Source organism: Nymphalis io, chromosome 10 (assembly GCF_905147045.1).
Source record: "Nymphalis io chromosome 10, ilAglIoxx1.1, whole genome shotgun sequence".
In the NCBI taxonomy this organism is placed as follows: domain Eukaryota; kingdom Metazoa; phylum Arthropoda; class Insecta; order Lepidoptera; family Nymphalidae; genus Nymphalis; species Nymphalis io.
The window spans coordinates 3,378,479-3,398,673 of NC_065897.1; the positions used below are offsets into that span (position 1 = coordinate 3,378,479).

Sequence of the window (20,195 nt, forward strand, 5' to 3'; positions counted from 1 at the left end):
GTAGCAATTTGGAAATTAAATTATTAGCTAGTTTAGCTAAATGATTGAGCGTTTCTTCATTTCTTTATTTATGTATTATAACTTTGATGCTCGATACTACTATTTTATTTATATTATATCATAATTTAATGTATTGTGGACTACGTAGCACATATACAAATGCACCTAATTGGGAGCTATATTTTTTATTGAAAGTTAGAACTTCGATACATAATAGTACCTAAAATACTATCTTGAAACGTATTTCTGTTATAAGAAATACTTTTACTATATTTTTAGGCGAAAACAATTTATTATGGAATTGTGACGACAAAAGTTACATAGCACAGCTTAATAAATTTATTGGCTATGTTTTAATTCGAGTTATGTAGTTTTTGATAATTTATTAGACGTACAAAGACGCACAACGAAAATTCGTAGCGTGTTTTTAGTCACGTGATGTTTTGTAATATTTAACACTAAATTTAGCTCAGTTAAAGGTCAGTGTTTTAAAATGGCGTCGATTTTCAATGTTATTTATTGAAGTAAAAAAAAAAAAGTTATATTAATTTTTTTTAATCATATACTATAATATTTTATTTTGTACATATCAAACTACTGAATGGAATTTTCATACGGGGAAGAACCATTGGACGGAGTGATTTACGAAGAAGGTGTACAATTAATTAAGGTCTTTTGTAGATTTCCTAAAAGACGGTGATTGTTGAAGATGTCGGAAAAAATTATGCCGTCTGAAGTCCTGAAACAATCGAAACAAATCGATATAAACATTTTATATAGACCTTTATTCTACCCGTGAGAAGCCGGGACGTGTAGCTATTTATAATATTATGTTGTAAAAAAGTGTATCAATATACGCGCCACGCGCAGCATACGATCCTGACTTACCTCCAAGGCTACAATTTCAGTTTCAGATAAAAAATGAATACTAACAATGATTCCTTTAAGCTTTATTACAAGCTAAATACTTTCCTTTAAATATAATTAGAATCACGTGGCTTAATAAAGTGTAACATAATGATAATTGTATTCATAAGATCATATTTTATTGTGATTATCTAAGATCGCAAATTTTAAAAGCTTTTGTAAATAAATTTAATCATACATTCTCTTAAGACAACAAGATAATTAACTAATTGTATAAAACATTGTGTAACGTCTGGAAATACAAGAACATTTGAATTCAGAAATAACAAAGGAGACACTCGTTTTTCTAAAGCGCTTTTTAGTGAATGTAAATAAATAAAATTTTAAAAATTAACAAAGGTGTTTAGTGAAGATTAAGTAACAAAATAATATTTGAAAATGACTAAGGGCAGTAATACATGTGAGGATGATTCCGAAACTGTGCTTGTGTCTGATATATTGGAGACTTCCGGTAAATATCAAATATGTCAGTATTTTTATCTATGTCTCCCTGTGGTTTTCGTTTCGATGATCAACGTGAACTATATATTCGTCGCAGGCGAAGTTAACTATAGGTTGGTTTATTTTAATTATATAACAATACACAATATACACCATTATTATTGTTAATATTTTGTACATGACAAAACATAATCAGCTAGACACAATAATTGACAGATGATACCTATGTCTACTTGCTAGTGAGCTCAGACATTATTAATAGTGATAATAGATACTAAGATTATAAGAAACGTTAAACCTTAGGGCTGAATTGTCAATTTACAGCGCTTTGAATTTGTAAAACGAAACAGCGGTAGTATATTTGCTCATGACTTCCGGGAAAGGAAAAAAAATTGTCATGACGAGTCGAATCGTTTTTTTTTTACATTTTTAAAATAACATCTCGCTCGTATATCCTGCTCGCCAGATCCCTAACCATGGTAATTGTCCCAGAAAATATTGATAGCGTGATTCGGTTAAACTACGTAGCACGTAGAAACTATAAAGAATATAGAAGGTAATACAATTTTCTCTGATGTACCTATTCCTTTGATATTTAAGTAAGATAATTTTAAAGTTATACATACATAACAATCACCTAATAGGGTCATCTATTTTTATTTACAATAAACTACCATTATCATAAACATTAATGAAAATAGTTATTATAAGTCATGTAATTAAATTAATTTCCGCAGCAGCGTTCTGTAGGTTAAACGATCCTATGACTCGTAATTACATAAAAGTTGTGGTATTAAATTAGTTTGAAAAAGGTTTACAGTCTCGTCGTTATTTCTGTGATTTCTTAGGAGAAATCACAGAAATAACTCCTTGTCACAATCACGCTATGCTGCGGATATAGTATAATTGTGTGTATAACCGGTTCAAGTTTTACTTCTTGTTTTAGATGTAAAATACCAGAATGCGAGACAAATTTCTCATATATCGCACCTTGGTGGCCGATCACCCATGTCGATGAGTGCACCAAGCCGATATTAAATACAACTAGTGTACCATACAACGGGTGTACCAATGATAGTTTTACATCCGCAACTGAGGAATGTACTGATTGGATTTACGAAAACCACGATACAATCACATCTGAGGTTAATATTTAATAAGTATTGTCAAATAGAATAATCTAAGCAAAATCGGAAAGCACGTAAAGTCGTTGGTCCAGCGCCTGAACTCTTTTCGGTCGTGTCGGATTGCCATCCCATCGGATTATGAGAGGAAGTGTTTGCGCACACACTTGTGCACTATAATATCTCAATAATGCGCAGTTGGCTAATCTCTCTTAAATTGGCCGCCGTGGAAGAAATCGGTCTGTAGGACATTATTATATGTCGGCATTCAGAGTAGAGTAGAGCTAATGATTCGTTACTACCAGTAATTTGTTGCAGTTGCAACACGGATTATCTTAAATAGTGCGTACTAAGATTATATTGGATGATACAATACGGACTATCTCAAGTCATACACATACCTTACAATAAAATACAATACTAGTATTTTTTTTTTAGAATAGGAAGGTGGAGGAGCATATGGGCCATCTGATGGTAAGTGGTCACCAAACGCCCTTAGACATTGGCATTGTAAGAAATATCAACCATCGCTTATAGCCAATGCGCCACCAACCTTGGGAACTAAGATTTTATGTCCCTTGTGCCTGTAATTACACTGGCTCACTCACCCTTCAAACCGGAACACAACAATATCAAGTATTGCTAGTATACTATACGATACGATAAAATTATATCAATGTTGTGTTTCTATTTTTGCAAGTTTTTATTTTTATTATAAAATATTATTATTATTACTATACACTAAAATAAAAAAAAACGTATTGTCGGTAAAAAATAGTTATATAATATCTTTGGAACGATGTCCCGACAAATTTTGGTGACGGTTAATCCGTAGGTATAATATAATAGTGCTTAATTGCGTGCGCAAACACAGGTGTTCTCTCAATTATGTCACTTCTATCATCCGACGGAAGGGCGAAACGATAGGAACGACCAACTTTAAATGTTTCCCAAGACCAACTTCTAAAGTTAGGGCTGTGAATTCATTGATGCGGAATTTGAAACCACGATCTTCGAATCTACAATTTTATTAGTTATTAATTGTGTATAACATGAGATAGAATGAAGTATGTAAAAAATAAAAATAATTTGAACACAAAGAATTCACATTGTTATTTCTTTTTTAATTATAATTATAAAATATTTTATGGGATATTATGTAAGCTATGAAGTTTGTTCTATTTCACAATGAAAAGCTTAGAATGTGTTCTTACACAATCGATATACTGTCACAAATAAACGTATGACCTACTTATGTCATCGATATTGGATTCCCTTAATATTTTATTAACTTAACGATTATATAAATAATTACTTGGTATACTATACTATATAACTTAACAAATTGTTTAATATTGTATGTTATTGATTAGCATTGCTATGAAAACTACAGCTTATTTGATTCAATAAGGTAGTAGTATGTTTCACTTACAAAATATTTGTGGGTACTTCTTTGAGTATGATGAGCGCGAAGACATAAATTCAAGAATATTACCTACGTAACGTTTGAGTGAAAAATGTTTGACGCGGAAAGGTTTCGATTCTGTTTTGCTTTACAAGCTGGCATTGGAACATAGTGGTGGAAAAAGACTCAAACCTTCGTGTTAATAGGTTATGAGACCATTGACCTCAATTAGGGTCCACCATAACATAATCTATTCAATACCAAATCAAAATAATTCGATTCGATTGTGATCGAGAAGCATTCGCATTAAAGTATAAAAATAAATAAAATTGAAGTGTTTATATGTGATTTCAAAATAACTGCCTCTTTTAAGTTAATAGGATATTAGAGAGTTTTGCTCGTCTATAAATATATTGTTTAGATTACGAGATTGATATGATATTTGATTTCTGTTTCATTAAGACAATAATCTTTCTTCAACAGCTCAACCTTGCATGTCAACCTTGGAAACGTAGCTTGGTTGGGGCTGTTCACAGCATCGGTATGGCTTTTGCCATGCTTATTACTGGGTGGCTGTGTGATGTGTAAGAAAATACTTTTAGAAATGTTGTTTAAAAAATCTTACAAATATTTTATTCTGTGTAATTATCTGGCTTGCAATCAATACCGATATGTACGATACGAGTATGCTAATATTTCATAGAGATAGTTATTTGACAAAAAATACTGATTAGTATGCATTGATTAGTAAAAAAAACTAAATTTATTAATAATTACGTACAATACATATTTTGTATTTCATTCGCTGATTTAAGTTTTTTTTTCTTCAGCATTGGGCGTAAGCCAGCTGTGATTATCAGTTCCATGGGATGTTTCGTAGGAAACTTGAAGACTCTTGCGACGTCTTATACGATGTACATTTTTCTTGAATTTCTAGAAGCAGCAATTTCTGGAGGAGCTTATACAGCTGGAAATGTATTACGTTAGTCTATTAATTGAAACAATTTCTTTCTCAACATTTTTATAACATTTCTGGTTATACATTATATCTAAATATCATAACTAAATTTATTTTTATTTTTTCAGTGATAGAAATCGTTAACAAAAAAAACCGAATGCTATCAGGAGTATTGTTTGCATATGCTATTTATATGGGTGAAGCAATGTTTGCCGTTATTGCAATGTTCGTACCCTATTGGAAATCTCTCGTGCACATAATTTGTACCCCTGCAATATTGTTTCTTGTTTACATAATAACTGTACGAGAAAGTCCACGGTGGCTTATATTAAATGGAAAATTGGCTGGAGCGAAAAACACGCTTAAGGAAATGATAAAAATGAACAATATTAAAGCTAATGTTGAAGAATTAGATCGCATGAGCGAAGATGAGCTGAAAAGGGCGTATAATATTAAAACTGACGGAAAAAAAGAGGGTTTTAAAGAAGTATATAAGTGTAAAGAAATCTTAAAGAGATTTCTCGTCGCATTCGAATGTAGGTTTACGGTTGCTTTCATTTACTATGGTCTCATAGTGAACTCCGTTTGGTTACCAGGAGATAAATACATCAACTTCTTGCTGGGAGCGATAATGTCATTTCCTGGCGAATTAATATCTATGTACATAATGAATAAATTTGGAAGACGTTTGCCATTGATTTATGGTTATTTATTTTGTGGGATAGCTTGTGTGGCGTACGGATATGTGCCTCAATGTAAGTTTATCTAATTTTTGTGTGTGAATAATTAAACTGTAATCTCCCTTAACAAATATGGATATTTACTAGTAAATTCTTTATTTAACGAAATTAACAATCTGCATAACTGATTAACTTTTAAGTTAACTAAAAAAACAATTAACTCGCTTTTTAATTTCCATTAAATTTAACTTCCTTTAATCTAATTCGTAACACGAGTTGTTTGTTATTATGTTTGTTTAAATTACGCGCCTCGCCACGCACGCACGTTCATGGGGTCGCATGGTGATTTGATCGGTGGAAGTCTGGAGTGTAAACGATATATGTATATGCGAAGTGCGACTGTGATGCATACAACTGTTATGCGAGGCCAGACTTTTTGTTTTCTATAGTGTAGGTAGGCGGACGAGCGTATGGGCCACCTGATGGTAAGTGGTCACCAATTCCCATAGACATTGGCATTGTAAGAAATGTTAACCATTGCTTACATCGCCAATGCTCCACCAACCTTGGGAACTAAGATGTTATGTCCCTTGTGCCTGTAATTACACTGGCTCATTCACCCTTCAAACCGGAACACAACAATACTAAATACTGCTATTTTGCGGTAGAATATCTGATGAGTGGGTGGTACCTACCCAGACAAGCTTGCACAAACTCTACCATTAGTATAAGCAGAACCTAGCAGGAACGCTAGAGAGTAGTGTCTGTATTTTCTAAAAGACAATTTTATTTTAAGCTAAACGTTCATCGCCGTTTCTTTCAAATTTATATTTTCAGCATATACAGGATTGAAGATATCATTTTTTCTCATTGGCAAGCTGTTAGCCTCCGCTTGTTACACGGGAATCGTAACCTACACGATGGAACTCTTCCCTACAAGTGTACGGGGTTCGTTGCTTGGTCTGTGCACTCTCGCTTCCTGCGCGGGTAATATGCTGGGCCTTTTGACACCGATGCTGGTAAATACTATTACATTATTCAAGTAAAAACGCCTATTTAATTTATATATACCATAAGATTCAAATGATCTAGTGGCTATAGCCCGTTAATCTTGACTCATGATAGCACCACTCTATTTCCATGTATCTAAATTCATCTCGTGCTCGGTGGTGGAGGAAAACATCGTGAGGTATTCATATTCACCAACCCATATTAGAACAGCGTGGTGAAATAAGGTCCTCATTACTTTATCCTCAAAAGGAGAGCATGAGTCTAGCTGTGGGACTTTTACAAGCGTTTACTCTACTTTTAATTACATCTTTTGTTTTTTACAGGCTTCAATTTCTTCAGTATTAGCCGCAATTTGCTTCTGTTTTACAGCGGTGATTTCAAGCGCTCTTTTAATCTTAACTCCCGAGACAAGAGACCTACCATTGAAAGATACGATAGAACAAATCGCTAACAGCGCTAAAATTGCTAAACATAAAAATAGCGGCGAAGATAACGTTGCTTATGATGATCAGAAATTATAATTCAAACTATTATATTATATCACTGTGAATAATTAATCGACTGCAACTGTCATTTTTTATAATAATTATTATTACAGAAATAGTGTTTATTAAAAAAATACCAATTACCACGTAAAAGTACTGATTCATATTATTGCTAAAGATATAATAAATAATATTTAGCAAATTATTTTTATATTAGTCATTTCACAAAAAAAAAAAATGATTTATACAATTTTTGTGATGATGGACGTTATAAATTTAGAGAAGAAATTGTTATTCATTATACAAAAATTATGAAGCTTATGCGGTTGTACATTATAAATATAATGGTCACATAAAGCATTTGTACATAGTTATTAATTATCATTAAAAGTAATATATGACAAAGTACTTTTTTAAATTATTTCGATAAAAAAAAAACATTAAAAATATTAAATACTGTATCGCTGTATTAGAATTTATTTATTTTTGCTAAATGTACACGTGTTTTTTTAATTTAACAAATTGAAGGCTTCAACCATATTTTATAACAAACTTTATACATATAATACGTTACTCTTCACATGGAGGTACACTTCTTACATAAGACAAACAATATTAAATTTTATTACAAAAAACGTTTATATTGGATATTTTTTTTCTTCTTAAATTACGCAAAATAAATATATATTATTATAAGAATATTTTTATCTAACCTAGAATAACATAAGTCGTCAACAAAAAAATCTAAAAAACCATTGATTACATAATACACTTTCGTAATTAGGAAGATTAGTAATGTTGGGATTTCCATTTATTGTTTTACAAAAGTTCAAATATTGTTTTCTTACACGAAGCGCTCGTATAGTCTCATCGATTGGTCAGGGGTGGCGTGGCGCGCCTTGTCCGATCATTAACCCAGTTGTGTGTCGGCGGCGCGGCCGGGCACGCGACCGCCGTCGCTCCAGTCCACCGCCATGCAACTGCCCGAGCCGCCGCCACCACCGCTCGCTCCTCTCTGGGACCGCGTGCTCCGGGCCCGTGCTTTACCACCCGATCTTGACGTGCAGCTTCTTTACATAGCTATAAAAGATCGCCTATCACACCCCGAATGGGAAGTACGGCTGCACGCTCTTAGAGTGCTCGCTGACTTACTACCAATATCCGGTAACGCGCTGTCTTTTCCATTTGATCAAGTCATCGACAATCTCGGACACAACTCTCCAAATGTTCGTAAAGCAGCATTGGATGCTTTGAAGGTCTTCTGTAGTCACTGCGAGGATCCCGATTGTGCGGCTCGTGCGATTATAGACAAATTTTCTTATAATAATATTAGAGCACATACAAGTGATGTGGATATAAAAATAAATATTTTAACTGGATTAATACTTTCGATACCGTCTTTGATAGGTATTTTGAAACGTAGAAATTCGAACCTGGATATGTTTCCTGTTTTCCAAATTTTAGGGGAGAAACTTTTTGATAATATGCACAAGGATGTCGCCCTCAGATCTCTAATGAAATTACGGAGATTGTGTGGTCCTCGTCAATACATGATATGTTTTTCGCGTTTGGATTCAAGAATTCAAGATAAATTTCGTGTTTTATGTGAAATGTACGATGAAGATTCACAAGATGTTTTTTACGCTCCGAGAAAATCCCGCCCACCTGTAGTGCATATAAATCATATTTATAATAATTCCATGATAAATCCTATATATTTATCTACAGATTCTTCTTCAGATGATTCTTATAGGGTGCCGTTTCATAATAGTAATTACGCTAAAGTTATAATAGAAACTGAAATAAAATTCGATTCCGATACAGCTATAACAATGACCGTGTTAGAACAAAATGAAACGGAATCGGACAAAAACACAGCAAGCGATGATGATTGCGATAGTTCTGATCGTATTATGTTAAAGTACAGTGACGTCGAATCAGAAGAAGATACTGATGTAGTTGTGAAGAAAGTGCGCTTCGGTGGTGAAAGTGTAAAAATTCGGACACCAGATAGTGATAATTTAATAACAAGTGAAGAAGACGCAAATCACAATCGTCCAGCATTATTAGAAAAACCTAAAATCGAAGATAAATTAACCGAAACGTCATCTATTATCAATAAAATGCAAGAATTAAAACGAGAGAATCGTGAAAGAGAAAGTAATTTTACATCGAGAAAAAGTGGTATTCCGCTTCCTATAATATCTAATAAAGGACTGAAAGGAGTCTTAAAACCTAACAAAGTAAAAATGAAATCAAAGTCCCTAAGCGAGCTGTATGACTATTTTAATAAGAAGAGTGATGTGATAGACGGCAAATCGAAAGAAAATTCAGGATTTGCTTTGACTCTTACAGAAGTGACATCTCCTGATAAAGTGCCTAGTCCAGTAGAACTACATAGGGAAGTTGAAGTTTTGCACAATCTTCAAAGAAGCCCTACTCTGTCCCCTCGAAGACAACAAACGCGATTAAGTCTAGATAACGACCGGTGTGTATTTTTTATTTGTTTTCATATATTGTTATCTTTGTTCATGGGCTTAAATTTAGAATGAATAATTATCTTAAGCAAACATCTTTATGATACAAAGTAGTAAAAATAATAGTAAATAGAATTATCTGTGGTTTTCCCTGTAATCTAGAAATTTTACGTTCAATAAAACAATACTACGTTTAGACAATACTTTGCGATAATGAACTTAAATTTATGTTAACTTTATAGACAAGAAGATTACTAAGAATGTTCATCAAGAAAACTGATAAAATTTTAATCTTTATTTTTTAATATAGTAAGAAAGTTAAAGTATATAAGATAAATTACTTTTATTAAATAAAATATATTATTAGAATATTAACGTATTAATTAAATCCTATTGAACTTAAAATTAATATACAAAGAGTATATATAATTTGTATCTCAATTCGTTGGCTATATAACTGTTATTCTGCACATGTGAATATTCTACAAAATCCCGTAAAATATTTTTATAAACCTGTAAAATTATGTCGATTTTTTTAAATTAGATTTGAAAATGAAAATTAATGAAAATTAATTTATAAATAATAGAAAATATTCTTTATACAGACTATTTTTTCTAAGGAGCTTTATTTTTAAAAAAACACTAGTTGATGCTATTAACCACAAAGAAGTCCAAAGATATAAAACTTTACAATAATTTGTGAGCGTAAATATGCATCACATAGCCTTTAGAGGCTAGGTAAGCCAGAGCTAAACAAATAACAATATGTATTTAATAGGCCGGTGGATTAGCAAATATACCAACTTATCGTAAGAACTCACCACTGCCAATAAATATTAGCGCTGGCGGTAGGCGCTGTAGTAAATATTAACCATTCCTTACATTGCCAATGTGTCACCAATCATGGACACTAAGTTATATCCTACCCACGTTTAATTTTTTATCTTTATTGAAAACCAAGCAAGAATAAAGATAAAAAAATATTACACCCATATTCAGCTTCTATTCAGAGATAATAATTATATTGATACTGTATAAAAATATATAAAGGACAACACACTTTTGTTTAGATTCATCTTGAATCTGGTGGCGTCATCTCGTCATGACAGCAATCTTCTGTCTCCCAGACCGCCCTCGCCACTGCGAGGTCATTACGATTGGGAGGAACTGCACATCATACCGCAGCACGTAGCCGTTCAGTTGCATAACACGGTAATAAGTTATTATCCAAATTACCATCACTAGCAGGCCGAATGTATAGAACGAGGGCAAAGAAAATTAAATGGTGCAAACTGTGTACCTACACATAGTTTAGTAATTATTATAATTATGTTGGACGAACAAATGTTTGACAAGTTAATTTTGCACCGTTATCCACTTAAGTATATTATAATATTTATTTTATCTAAAATAACTAATTAGTCCTTTATAGTAATCCTAAAATGTAGATAGAGATGCTGCCTGGAAATGAAAGTATGTGGTTAATAAAAAAGTACGTAAATCCATAAAAAACGAAAATATTCGAACACGATTGTGGAGATGTGAATACTTGAGAGGAAAAAACTCATGATGTGTTCGTCCTTATACATGTTGAGATATTATCACTATTAAATATTTTGTTAATATTCTCTGTCTGAAAAAGTCTAACGAAAAAATGCAAATTTAGGTCGGTAATGAAAACGTCAAATTACGTTAGCTTCTTTTTTGATTACAGTTTTACCTTGGGGACCTCAATAAAATGAATTTAACTCTTATACAACATCTTAATATATACGACCTTGACCAACTGTATTTTTTGTTAATATATTTAGTTCACAAGGACAATAATTGACTTTGTCTGGTGTTCTACTTAATATTTACTGCTAATTGTTTTTTCACGACTGCTCTAAAAAGAGTATCATGTCAGGGTCCATGTTACATGTGAGTTTGTTTATTGCACCATAAGTTTTAAATGCCTGAACATATTTTTAGTGTATCGAACATCGGTAGAATCATTACTTCATCCTGAGTGACGCTGGCTGATATTTATTAATGCAGGCGTGTTTTTTTTTAATTTTATGGTAAAACATTTTTACTCATTCATTCCTTTTTATTTATTTTGTTTGAAAAAAAAAAGTCAAATGTGAACACTAATAAAATCCATGCTAGGCAATGTCTTTCAACACTCAGGATTACCTCTTAAAAATAAGATCTAATATTTTTATTATTACTTTTATATTTGTAACGCAGGAGAATTGGATAGCAGCAGTGAAGGCAGCAGATTACCTACACAGTAAACTTTTAGATCCCGACAATGTGCAGAAACTCGAGCCAGCTGTCCTGTCCTTCGTGCAGCATATGTGGGCGATCAGTGATGCGGTAAAACATATTTATATGTATAATGTATATACTTAATCGACCATTCTCATCAGATATATATATATAGTCTATTCTATATTCCATTCTGAAAGAGTTTTTAATAATTATACATAATATATTATTCGTAATCAATTTTGGGCTTAAGCCGTTGAGCTGTAGATATTTATTTATCGTGAAAAATAGAATTTTTCAAAAAGTTTTGTTCCTTACTTATTTTGTTTTAAAAGAACGTGAAAAAAATAATTTCTTAGGTATCAGCAGCAAGAGCACCGGCTGAAGGTGCGGTGTGCGCGGTAGTGCGCAGCGGTAGTTCTACCTGCGTGAGACAACTGCTACCCGTACTGATAGCAAGAATAGCAAGAGATCCACCTCCTGCGGGTTTACCCCACGCTCTACTGCAACGAATGGCTTTACATCATCTCGTTGAACTCATATTCGAACCTGACATGATTAGGGTATATTATGCATAATATTATATATATTTATGTATACATATGTCTATTTTATAAATAGAAATCTTGCAAAATTTTTTTTATACGCTAGGAAGGCGGACAAGCATATGGGCCACCTGATGTTAAGTGGACACCAACGCCCATAGACATTGGCATTGTAAGAAATGTTAACCATTGCTTACATCACCAATGCTCCACCAATCTTGGGAACTAAGATGTTATGTCCCTTGTGCCTGTAATTATCTTGGCTCACTCACCCTTCAAACCGGAACACAACAATACCAAGTACTGCTGTTATGCGGTAGAATATCTGATGAGTGGGTGATACCTATCCAGACGAGCTTACACAAATCTCTACCACCAGTAAAACCACTACCACCAGTAAATTAAGCAAATCAGTCGAAATATTAAGCTTTTGCTGGTAGTTCAATACAATTTAGAACCTTTAAATACTTCTAAATATTCTTTCAGTCAATGAAAGTAAATAATCTACAACATTGTATTTTTATAATATAATAACAGACATTGTGAGTAAATAATTGGCTTGGTAAATGTATTATCAGTAGTGTTGCCATTTTATTAACCATAAATAGGTTTTACCTTGAGACTGATTAACTTTATAACACAATGATAACAATAGAAACCTTTCGAGGTCAATAACAAAGGCTTTTATAGACTGCAAGGAAAAACTGAACAATTTCTCGAAGGATTTCTTTTTCAAGTTGTTATTCATAAAATTGGCAATCTTAGAAAATTTTGACAAAATTCTATTAAAGATAAAAATTACTATCAAGTAAAGTTATCCCCTCCCAATCCTATACGACGTTAATTTCATAATAAGCGAATATTGTTATTAAAAAATAATCCTACTTTTATATTATAAAAAAGACACAATATGAATTTAGTTACATAATATTTACGATTATCAAATGAAGAATTGATTCGATTCTTTAATCGTTAAAAACTAAGGATAAGTTTGTATAATCTAAAACTTATAATGTGTATTTTGTTCTTTTTATTTTAACTTTGTAAATTATAAAAATGTCTGTACATAAAATAAATTATAATAAATTCATCTAAAACTGTCACAGGATTCAGAAAACGGGCAACTCCGAGCAGCTCTTTGCCTAGCTCGTGCGGCAGGACCAGCCGCTGTGTTATCGGCTGTTCGAAGAAGATTGTCCGGATCCTCACGCGCGGACACTTTTTGTAACGAGGTTAAACAAAACATATATAAAGCAAATGACATTATATCACTAATTAATTAACTTTTTAGCTAATTTTAGCTTTACCTTTACCTTTTTAAGCTAGTTCCCCAAAAATGATTTAGTTATTGTCATATTTTTAATTTAATAGCAATTTTTATTGGTGTGTAGTTTATTATTTTTATCCATTTAAGTAACAATTAATTAGTAATTTTCACTCATAAGAATCGATAAGCACCAGATACACACATAAGCACCAATGAATTTTGATGTGCTTAAATTGTGTTCCTAAGTCATCTCGTGCTCGGGGATTAAGAAAAACTTCGGTAGAAAATTTAATTTATCATTGAATTTGCGTAGTGGTAATGGTACAAATATTAACCCATGAAATATTACAGCTTCGTGAACGTCTTAATCGGCCTGTCGACAACATGAAATGCAACCAAATCGCCAGGTATTACCTAAAATTATTTAACATAATATTACTTGTAACTTTTTTGATAAATTATTTGTGTTTTTTTTTATATGTTGAGTTGGTTAGTGGGCCACTGCTGGGCCCCCAGATAACTCGCCAAATGTTTATTTTTCATTTTATTATGTAGTCAATTTTTTTTCAACGCTAACTTGTCTTGAATATCAGAATCAAATAGTAATGCATAACACTCAATTGACTAAAATTTGGAACTAAGCGCTACAGTAACTTTTGTTCAGCTTAAAAATCTATCCAACGATGTATTACATGCCGCTATTAAAGAGTGGGACTAGAGTTCATCCTTTACTGTAATAAATTATCTTATTAATTTATTATTACTATAAGATGAATTAATTTCATTTATTTCATTAGTCTGTTGTTATTGTGTTAATATTAATAAGCTATTAGAACAATATAGAATATCATAATATTTATTTTCCTAGAATATTTGTAAGGCTAGCTAGATAACATATACTATTATTATTATTGTTACTTCTTCTTGCTTATCTCTAAATACAGTATATAATATACGTATTAATTAACTTAAGATTTTCCCATAGACAATTCTTTTTAAGTAGTTACGACATATTCTTAACACATATATTTATTTTTTTATTCATTTGCAGCATTAATACTTTCGGTAGAATATCTCAGTTGCCAGTCCCTGCTCGTCGACGAGCGAGATCCACTCCTCCAGCTGCGCCACCACCCCGACCTCGAAGGTTAAGACCTTTACCGGACTCCGCACCTTTACCCGGTACGAACACATACATATGTATTTATCAGCTACTATATTGCTGGCTTGTCACTTCCTTGGAATCTACATTTCTAACCGGTGGTAGCTTTATACATTTAAATATACAGATAAATAACGAGAATGATTATATATTTGTGATAGTTCATATTGTATATCGTGAGTGGTGGATTGTTAATGCTGACTGGGCTAAAAGTGTCATTGTTCGTACTTGAAGTTGACTACTATGCCACAGCTTGTACATTAGCTCACCGACATTCTAGTATACTCAATTTTAGTCTATGGTTTTTAAATAAATAAGTAATTATTTTTAAGGGACGAAACCAAAAGGCTCTGTATGACCACGGATTACTTTTAAGTTTGATTACTTTTTTCATTGAATAGAACATATTTTGAATTTGTTACCACTCAAATTTGATAGAAAAATGTCATCCCTTACGATAATTAAACAGGGATGATTGATTGTTCACCCGCTGATTTTGTTGCTTTGACGCTGATTCAAAATTGTTTACTTTGTTTTGGAGTTTTAGTTATTAAGATTAAAAGGTTTTTATTATCATAAATAGGTTTTTTAAAAAGTGAACAGTAAGTTTTCATTTGTAAAAAAAATGTTAATTGATAAATTGAGGAGTTCTTCCTTAACTCCTTAACTAACTAACTTTCCTAACTACTATACCATAATCTAAACTTTGATGATAGGTAAATTATTCGATCGGTAGATATATTTTTATGAATGTCTTATTTCCACAGGTATATCTCAACCCGGCCGACCTGACTTATTCTTAAAGCCTTTGTCATCAATGATTCTTCTTGATGGGTAAGTTAAGTTTATCTAAATTTAATTTATTTAAAATTTTAAACAACTAGTTCTGACACTATGAAATATTATCTGTAACAGTAACAGCCTGTTAATGTCCCACTGCTGGGTTAAAGCCTCCTCTCCCTTTTGAGAAGAAGGTTTGGAGCTTATTCCACCACGCTGCTCTAATGCGTGTTGGAAGAATACACATGTGGCAGAATTTCAATGAAATTAGACACATGCAGGTTTCCTCACGATGTTTTTCTTCACCGTCAAGTACGAGATGAACACAAATTAAGCACATGAAAATTCAGTGGTGCTTGCCCGGGTTTGAACCCACGATCATCGGTTAAGATTCACGCGTTGCAACCATTAGGCCTATGTCGGCTTTTTTTATTAAATATTATCTATGAATAAATAATTGTATTTGTAGGTTATTCCGGTCGAAGAAAGAGTAGAGATAAATAACACTTCGTTTTACACATTCCATGCGGTGTGCTACTAGCTCTGCTGTATTGTGCAGTACGAACAGTTCTTGATTTGATTTTTATTTATAATAGAATACTATTCCCCTTAACTACTTAAATCCACTTTAATTTCACTTACAAATTCCGATAACGACTTCGCTGGCATTCAAAACGCTACTTTAATTTTCATAGATTATTGAAGATCTCGACCAATGATATTGTATGAATGTCAAAGTTGTTCATTTGTCTTTACTCCTTGTATGATTGGAATAGGATATATGTACATTTCGTTTTCCCTATATCTTAGATATTTCACATTCAGTGTTACCGTTAGAAAAAACAAAATTGTTAAACTTAATACCTATGAAGTTTATATATAATATCTCATAACAATTTTATAAGTAAATTTAGTTGACTCGCTTTTTCTGACAAGAATCAATTAGTTTAAATATAGTTAACGGTTGCGTATTGTTCATACTCGTAGGTTGTTTAATTTTTAATTTCCTCTTTGATCTAGTAATTAGTTTATAAGGCTATAGATCCCGAGTTCTTCTCCTGAGTTCTGGATTCAAATACGGGATTGCGAAGATTTCGCAAGTATTCGAGACCTAATATTAGAAAAAGTTAACTAAGTATATAGTATACATTATTATATATGTGGACATTAAGTACAGAAAGTATATACTTACATGGATTGACGTAGTCGAACGTCTATAAAAAAGGCAGGAATTTTTTAACTAGGTACTTTTATTTAAAAAAATTGACATATAGTACGTAAGGTGAAGAGTGGGTATTTATTTGAATACTATTTCTTATATATAGACGATATATTCATTTTGAGACTCTATATTTCATAAGAGCTGCTCTTTGTAAGCTATGTAATTCGAATCGGCACTCAAACTTATTGTAAGGTTTTAATAATCATTTAATCTTTCAACATTTTCACGATCGAAAACCTTGGATCAAAAGTAGTACTTATCGATTTTATTAAAATACAACGAATCTCGCATTCTTTGAATAAACAACTATAAAACAGTTGATACAATGAAATTGCGTAATAGTTTCGGACGTTTATTTATCATGTAAAATGGTTCATTCTCGACACGTCAGTAGTTATTTCAAGGGGATCGTAAAATAAGGCTTCCATTTTGTAAAGTAAACGTTTATAATGCCGTTACGTAGCAACGGATAGAACAACGGATGTTAGTCAGCTAGGGAACATTACACGATTAAAGAATATAAAGCCTTAGTGTTGTGTATTCACATGTTTCATAATTAGGTCAATGGGTCGATTAGTAGGCGTTTACGTTCTTTCCCCGTCGATAGAAATTGGCCTGATATATCGAATCGATTTCGATTATCCATTCAAAATACAGTAGACTCGAAAAGTTCCGTACCGGCCAGAACGCGTTGTTAGCTGCCCAAAGTTATACACGTATATTGCGTGCCATTTGTAACCTACATTTTAAAACAATTATTATCCATTCGAGTCCATTCAAGGCACTAATAGGCGACCCATTTATGCTATCTTGAAATCGCTCCACTTTACTTATTACGTTCTAATTAGTTTTGATTGCATATTTTCTTATTATTCTAAAATATTTTCCATTTTAATGCTGTGTAGGTAATATTTTGAATTATACAGCATTCATTTTTCAGAAACACTCTGTATAGTTTCTAATTTACCGCATTATTACAATAGGTAGCGATTTCGTGAGTGTTTTACATAATATGCAGATAGGGGTGAGTTCATCAACACGAACGTGCGTGGGAATTGATTGCTGGCGGTAGGTAATAGTCGAGGGTGTCGAGTAGCGAGGCGCCAGTCGCGGTAGCGCGGCGCTGGCATGCGACGTTTTTGTTGCTGCGGGAGTGATAGCTCTGTGCGGCCTACGCTCGCACGAGCCCCAGATCTCGTTGCTGATCTGCCCCCGCATACGCGGTAACTTATTCCTCCCTGTTTTCGATATGGTTTACACATATTTGCGTTATAAACTATTGTATTTTTGCTATTTACAGAGACTCGAGCGCCGTTACTGCCTCCGCTGAAGAAACCGAAGAAAATAAAAACAAAAAGAACGTCGAGGATTATGTTATTGTTGATGGTTCCACAGATATTGGAAACAACATAGAACCAACACATCACGCTTCTGTGTCACGAACTCCATCTATCCATGTCGAAGATCTGTCTGAAAAATCGTATCCATCTTTAGGCAGTGCTGAAACAGCTGGTGAACAGTGTTCAGTTCAAAGTGATAATATTCATGAAGAAATAACACAAGAAAGAGAGGATGAATTGCTACCACCGCCTGCGATAGATGTTCTACCAACATTAACAACAAATGACATCACACAATCTTCAACGACCCTTGATGTTCTACCAACATCAACAACAAATGACATCACACAATCTTCAACGACCCTTGAAAACATCGAAGTATCGGAAGATAAACAACCTAGTGAAAAATCTTCCCCATTAATAAACCGCTCAAAAAGCGCTAGCAAGTCACTTAGTTCCGTGAGAAGTGCAACTACTTCACCTGAGCCTACGAGTGAACCTCTCGAGACCCGATGTGAACGTGACGTTCGTACGGCTCTTGCAGAATGTATGGTTCCTTCCCGAAACGAGGACTGGGAGGCTATTGTCAATAGATTAATAGAAACTGAACGACTTGCTAAAGATCAGGGAGCTCGCGCACCTGCAGCTAGCTGGCGGGCAGCAACGCGATCCGTCTCCGTGCACGTGCGGTCGCTCCGGTCCCGAGTCGCCAGAGCCGCATGCTCCACACTTGGAACTTTATTCGAGCACAGAGGACGTGCTCTTGACCCTGAATTAGAAGAAGCGATAAGCGCGCTGCTGGAACGATGCGCGGACGTGAACCGTTTTCTACGTGCGGATGCTACTACTGCACTGGGACGTGTGGCGTGTGGTGGTGGTTGTGCACGAGTTGGTGTAGCACTTGCCCGTCGTGGGGCGACACACCGTGCAGGTCCCGTACGCGCTGCCGCAGCACAAACCTTGGCGCGATTAGTACGACAGCACGGTGCAGCACGAGTACTTGAACTCCCTAGTGAGCCGCGCACAGTAATGCTGCGTGCAGCCGGTGAATTGCTAGCAGATGCAAGTCCAGAAGCACGAATGCACGCCCGACACCTTTTTTTTGCATTGTCCGAAGATACGCGCTTTAGACAAATGCTTAAAGAAGCTATGCCACCTAGTCGATATCGTGCAATTGAGAAATTCGTTGATAAATTACGATGTCGATAGTAATACAAAATAATTTTCTTGATACTTTACAATTACATTGTTTATAGATTAGGATATCAATTTTGTACAAATCCTTGAATGTAAAAACCCTTGAAAAAATAGCTTGATGACTCAGAAAGGAAAAACTATACCTACTAACAAATACTATAAGAAAGTTTGACTTGAAAATTAGATACATACAAATAATAATAACAAACAATTTAATATATTACGCAAGTACTTACTCAAATGCATTGTACATATATTTTCGATTTCGTTTCTAATCGAATTGAATGACATTACGATATGACTGATTCGAGCAAAGATATTTTTATAACTAGGTAAATTGTATGAGAACTGAATTTTATATGAACCTTGGATTAATCCTTTCTACAAAAAAAAAATATAGCTCCTTATTTGGTAAATTTTCATAAATTTGTTTTCATATCTGCATACGAGACTCAAATGGAAATTTTAATACCATCAAGATTACTTAAGTTTTTTTTAATGATACGTCGAAAAACAAAATACACTGTTTCGATAAATAAGTAAAATATTGAGTAAAATTATGAATAAAATTAATGTTACGTATGTTCGGTTCTTTAAAAGAATATTAATTGTTATCCTCTATACGGAGTGACTCATTATATTTTGTTATTGTTAAAATTATTGCAGGTACGTATTGTTTGTATTTTATTATTTTACTATTAATAAATGTGTCTCTAATCATGCAGTTTATTTTATTTTCTAGCTGCAAAAAAAATGTTACGATTGCTATTCAAAGATGAAAAATCAAAATTAAACGTAATCATTATAAATTATGATCAAGCCAGAGTATGAAATCATAATACAAAATTACAAGACGCGGAGTGAAACCTATTTAGTAATTATTTTATTAAAACTATTAAAGTGACTATTGACATTATTTTGACA

At 33.3% G+C, this 20,195-nt stretch overlaps 2 protein-coding genes across 3 annotated transcripts; both read left to right on the forward strand.

Moving 5' to 3' along the window:
- The first annotated feature begins 1,159 nt into the window (after positions 1 to 1,159).
- LOC126771280 (organic cation transporter protein-like) lies at positions 1,160 to 7,456 on the forward strand. Its single transcript, XM_050491078.1, has 7 exons — positions 1,160 to 1,481; positions 2,315 to 2,513; positions 4,381 to 4,481; positions 4,728 to 4,879; positions 4,984 to 5,610; positions 6,373 to 6,554; positions 6,870 to 7,456. The coding sequence occupies exons 1-7, from the start codon at positions 1,306 to 1,308 to the stop codon at positions 7,065 to 7,067; spliced, it is 1,635 nt and encodes a 544-aa protein (XP_050347035.1). The 5' UTR covers positions 1,160 to 1,305; the 3' UTR covers positions 7,068 to 7,456.
- Positions 7,457 to 7,774: 318 nt separating this feature from the next.
- LOC126771227 (uncharacterized) lies at positions 7,775 to 19,885 on the forward strand. 2 transcript variants are annotated; one of them, XM_050490988.1, is made up of 9 exons: positions 7,775 to 9,519; positions 10,579 to 10,720; positions 11,738 to 11,866; positions 12,118 to 12,321; positions 13,410 to 13,535; positions 13,922 to 13,977; positions 14,622 to 14,752; positions 15,500 to 15,566; positions 18,035 to 19,885. In XM_050490988.1, exons 1-9 carry the CDS (start codon positions 8,006 to 8,008, stop codon positions 19,281 to 19,283), a joined length of 3,618 nt encoding a protein of 1,205 aa, XP_050346945.1. In that variant the 5' UTR covers positions 7,775 to 8,005; the 3' UTR covers positions 19,284 to 19,885. The 2 variants fall into 2 exon arrangements, with proteins under 2 accessions (XP_050346945.1, XP_050346946.1); XM_050490989.1 differs by having other exon boundaries at positions 14,640 to 14,752.
- The last annotated feature ends 310 nt before the right edge of the window (positions 19,886 to 20,195 follow it).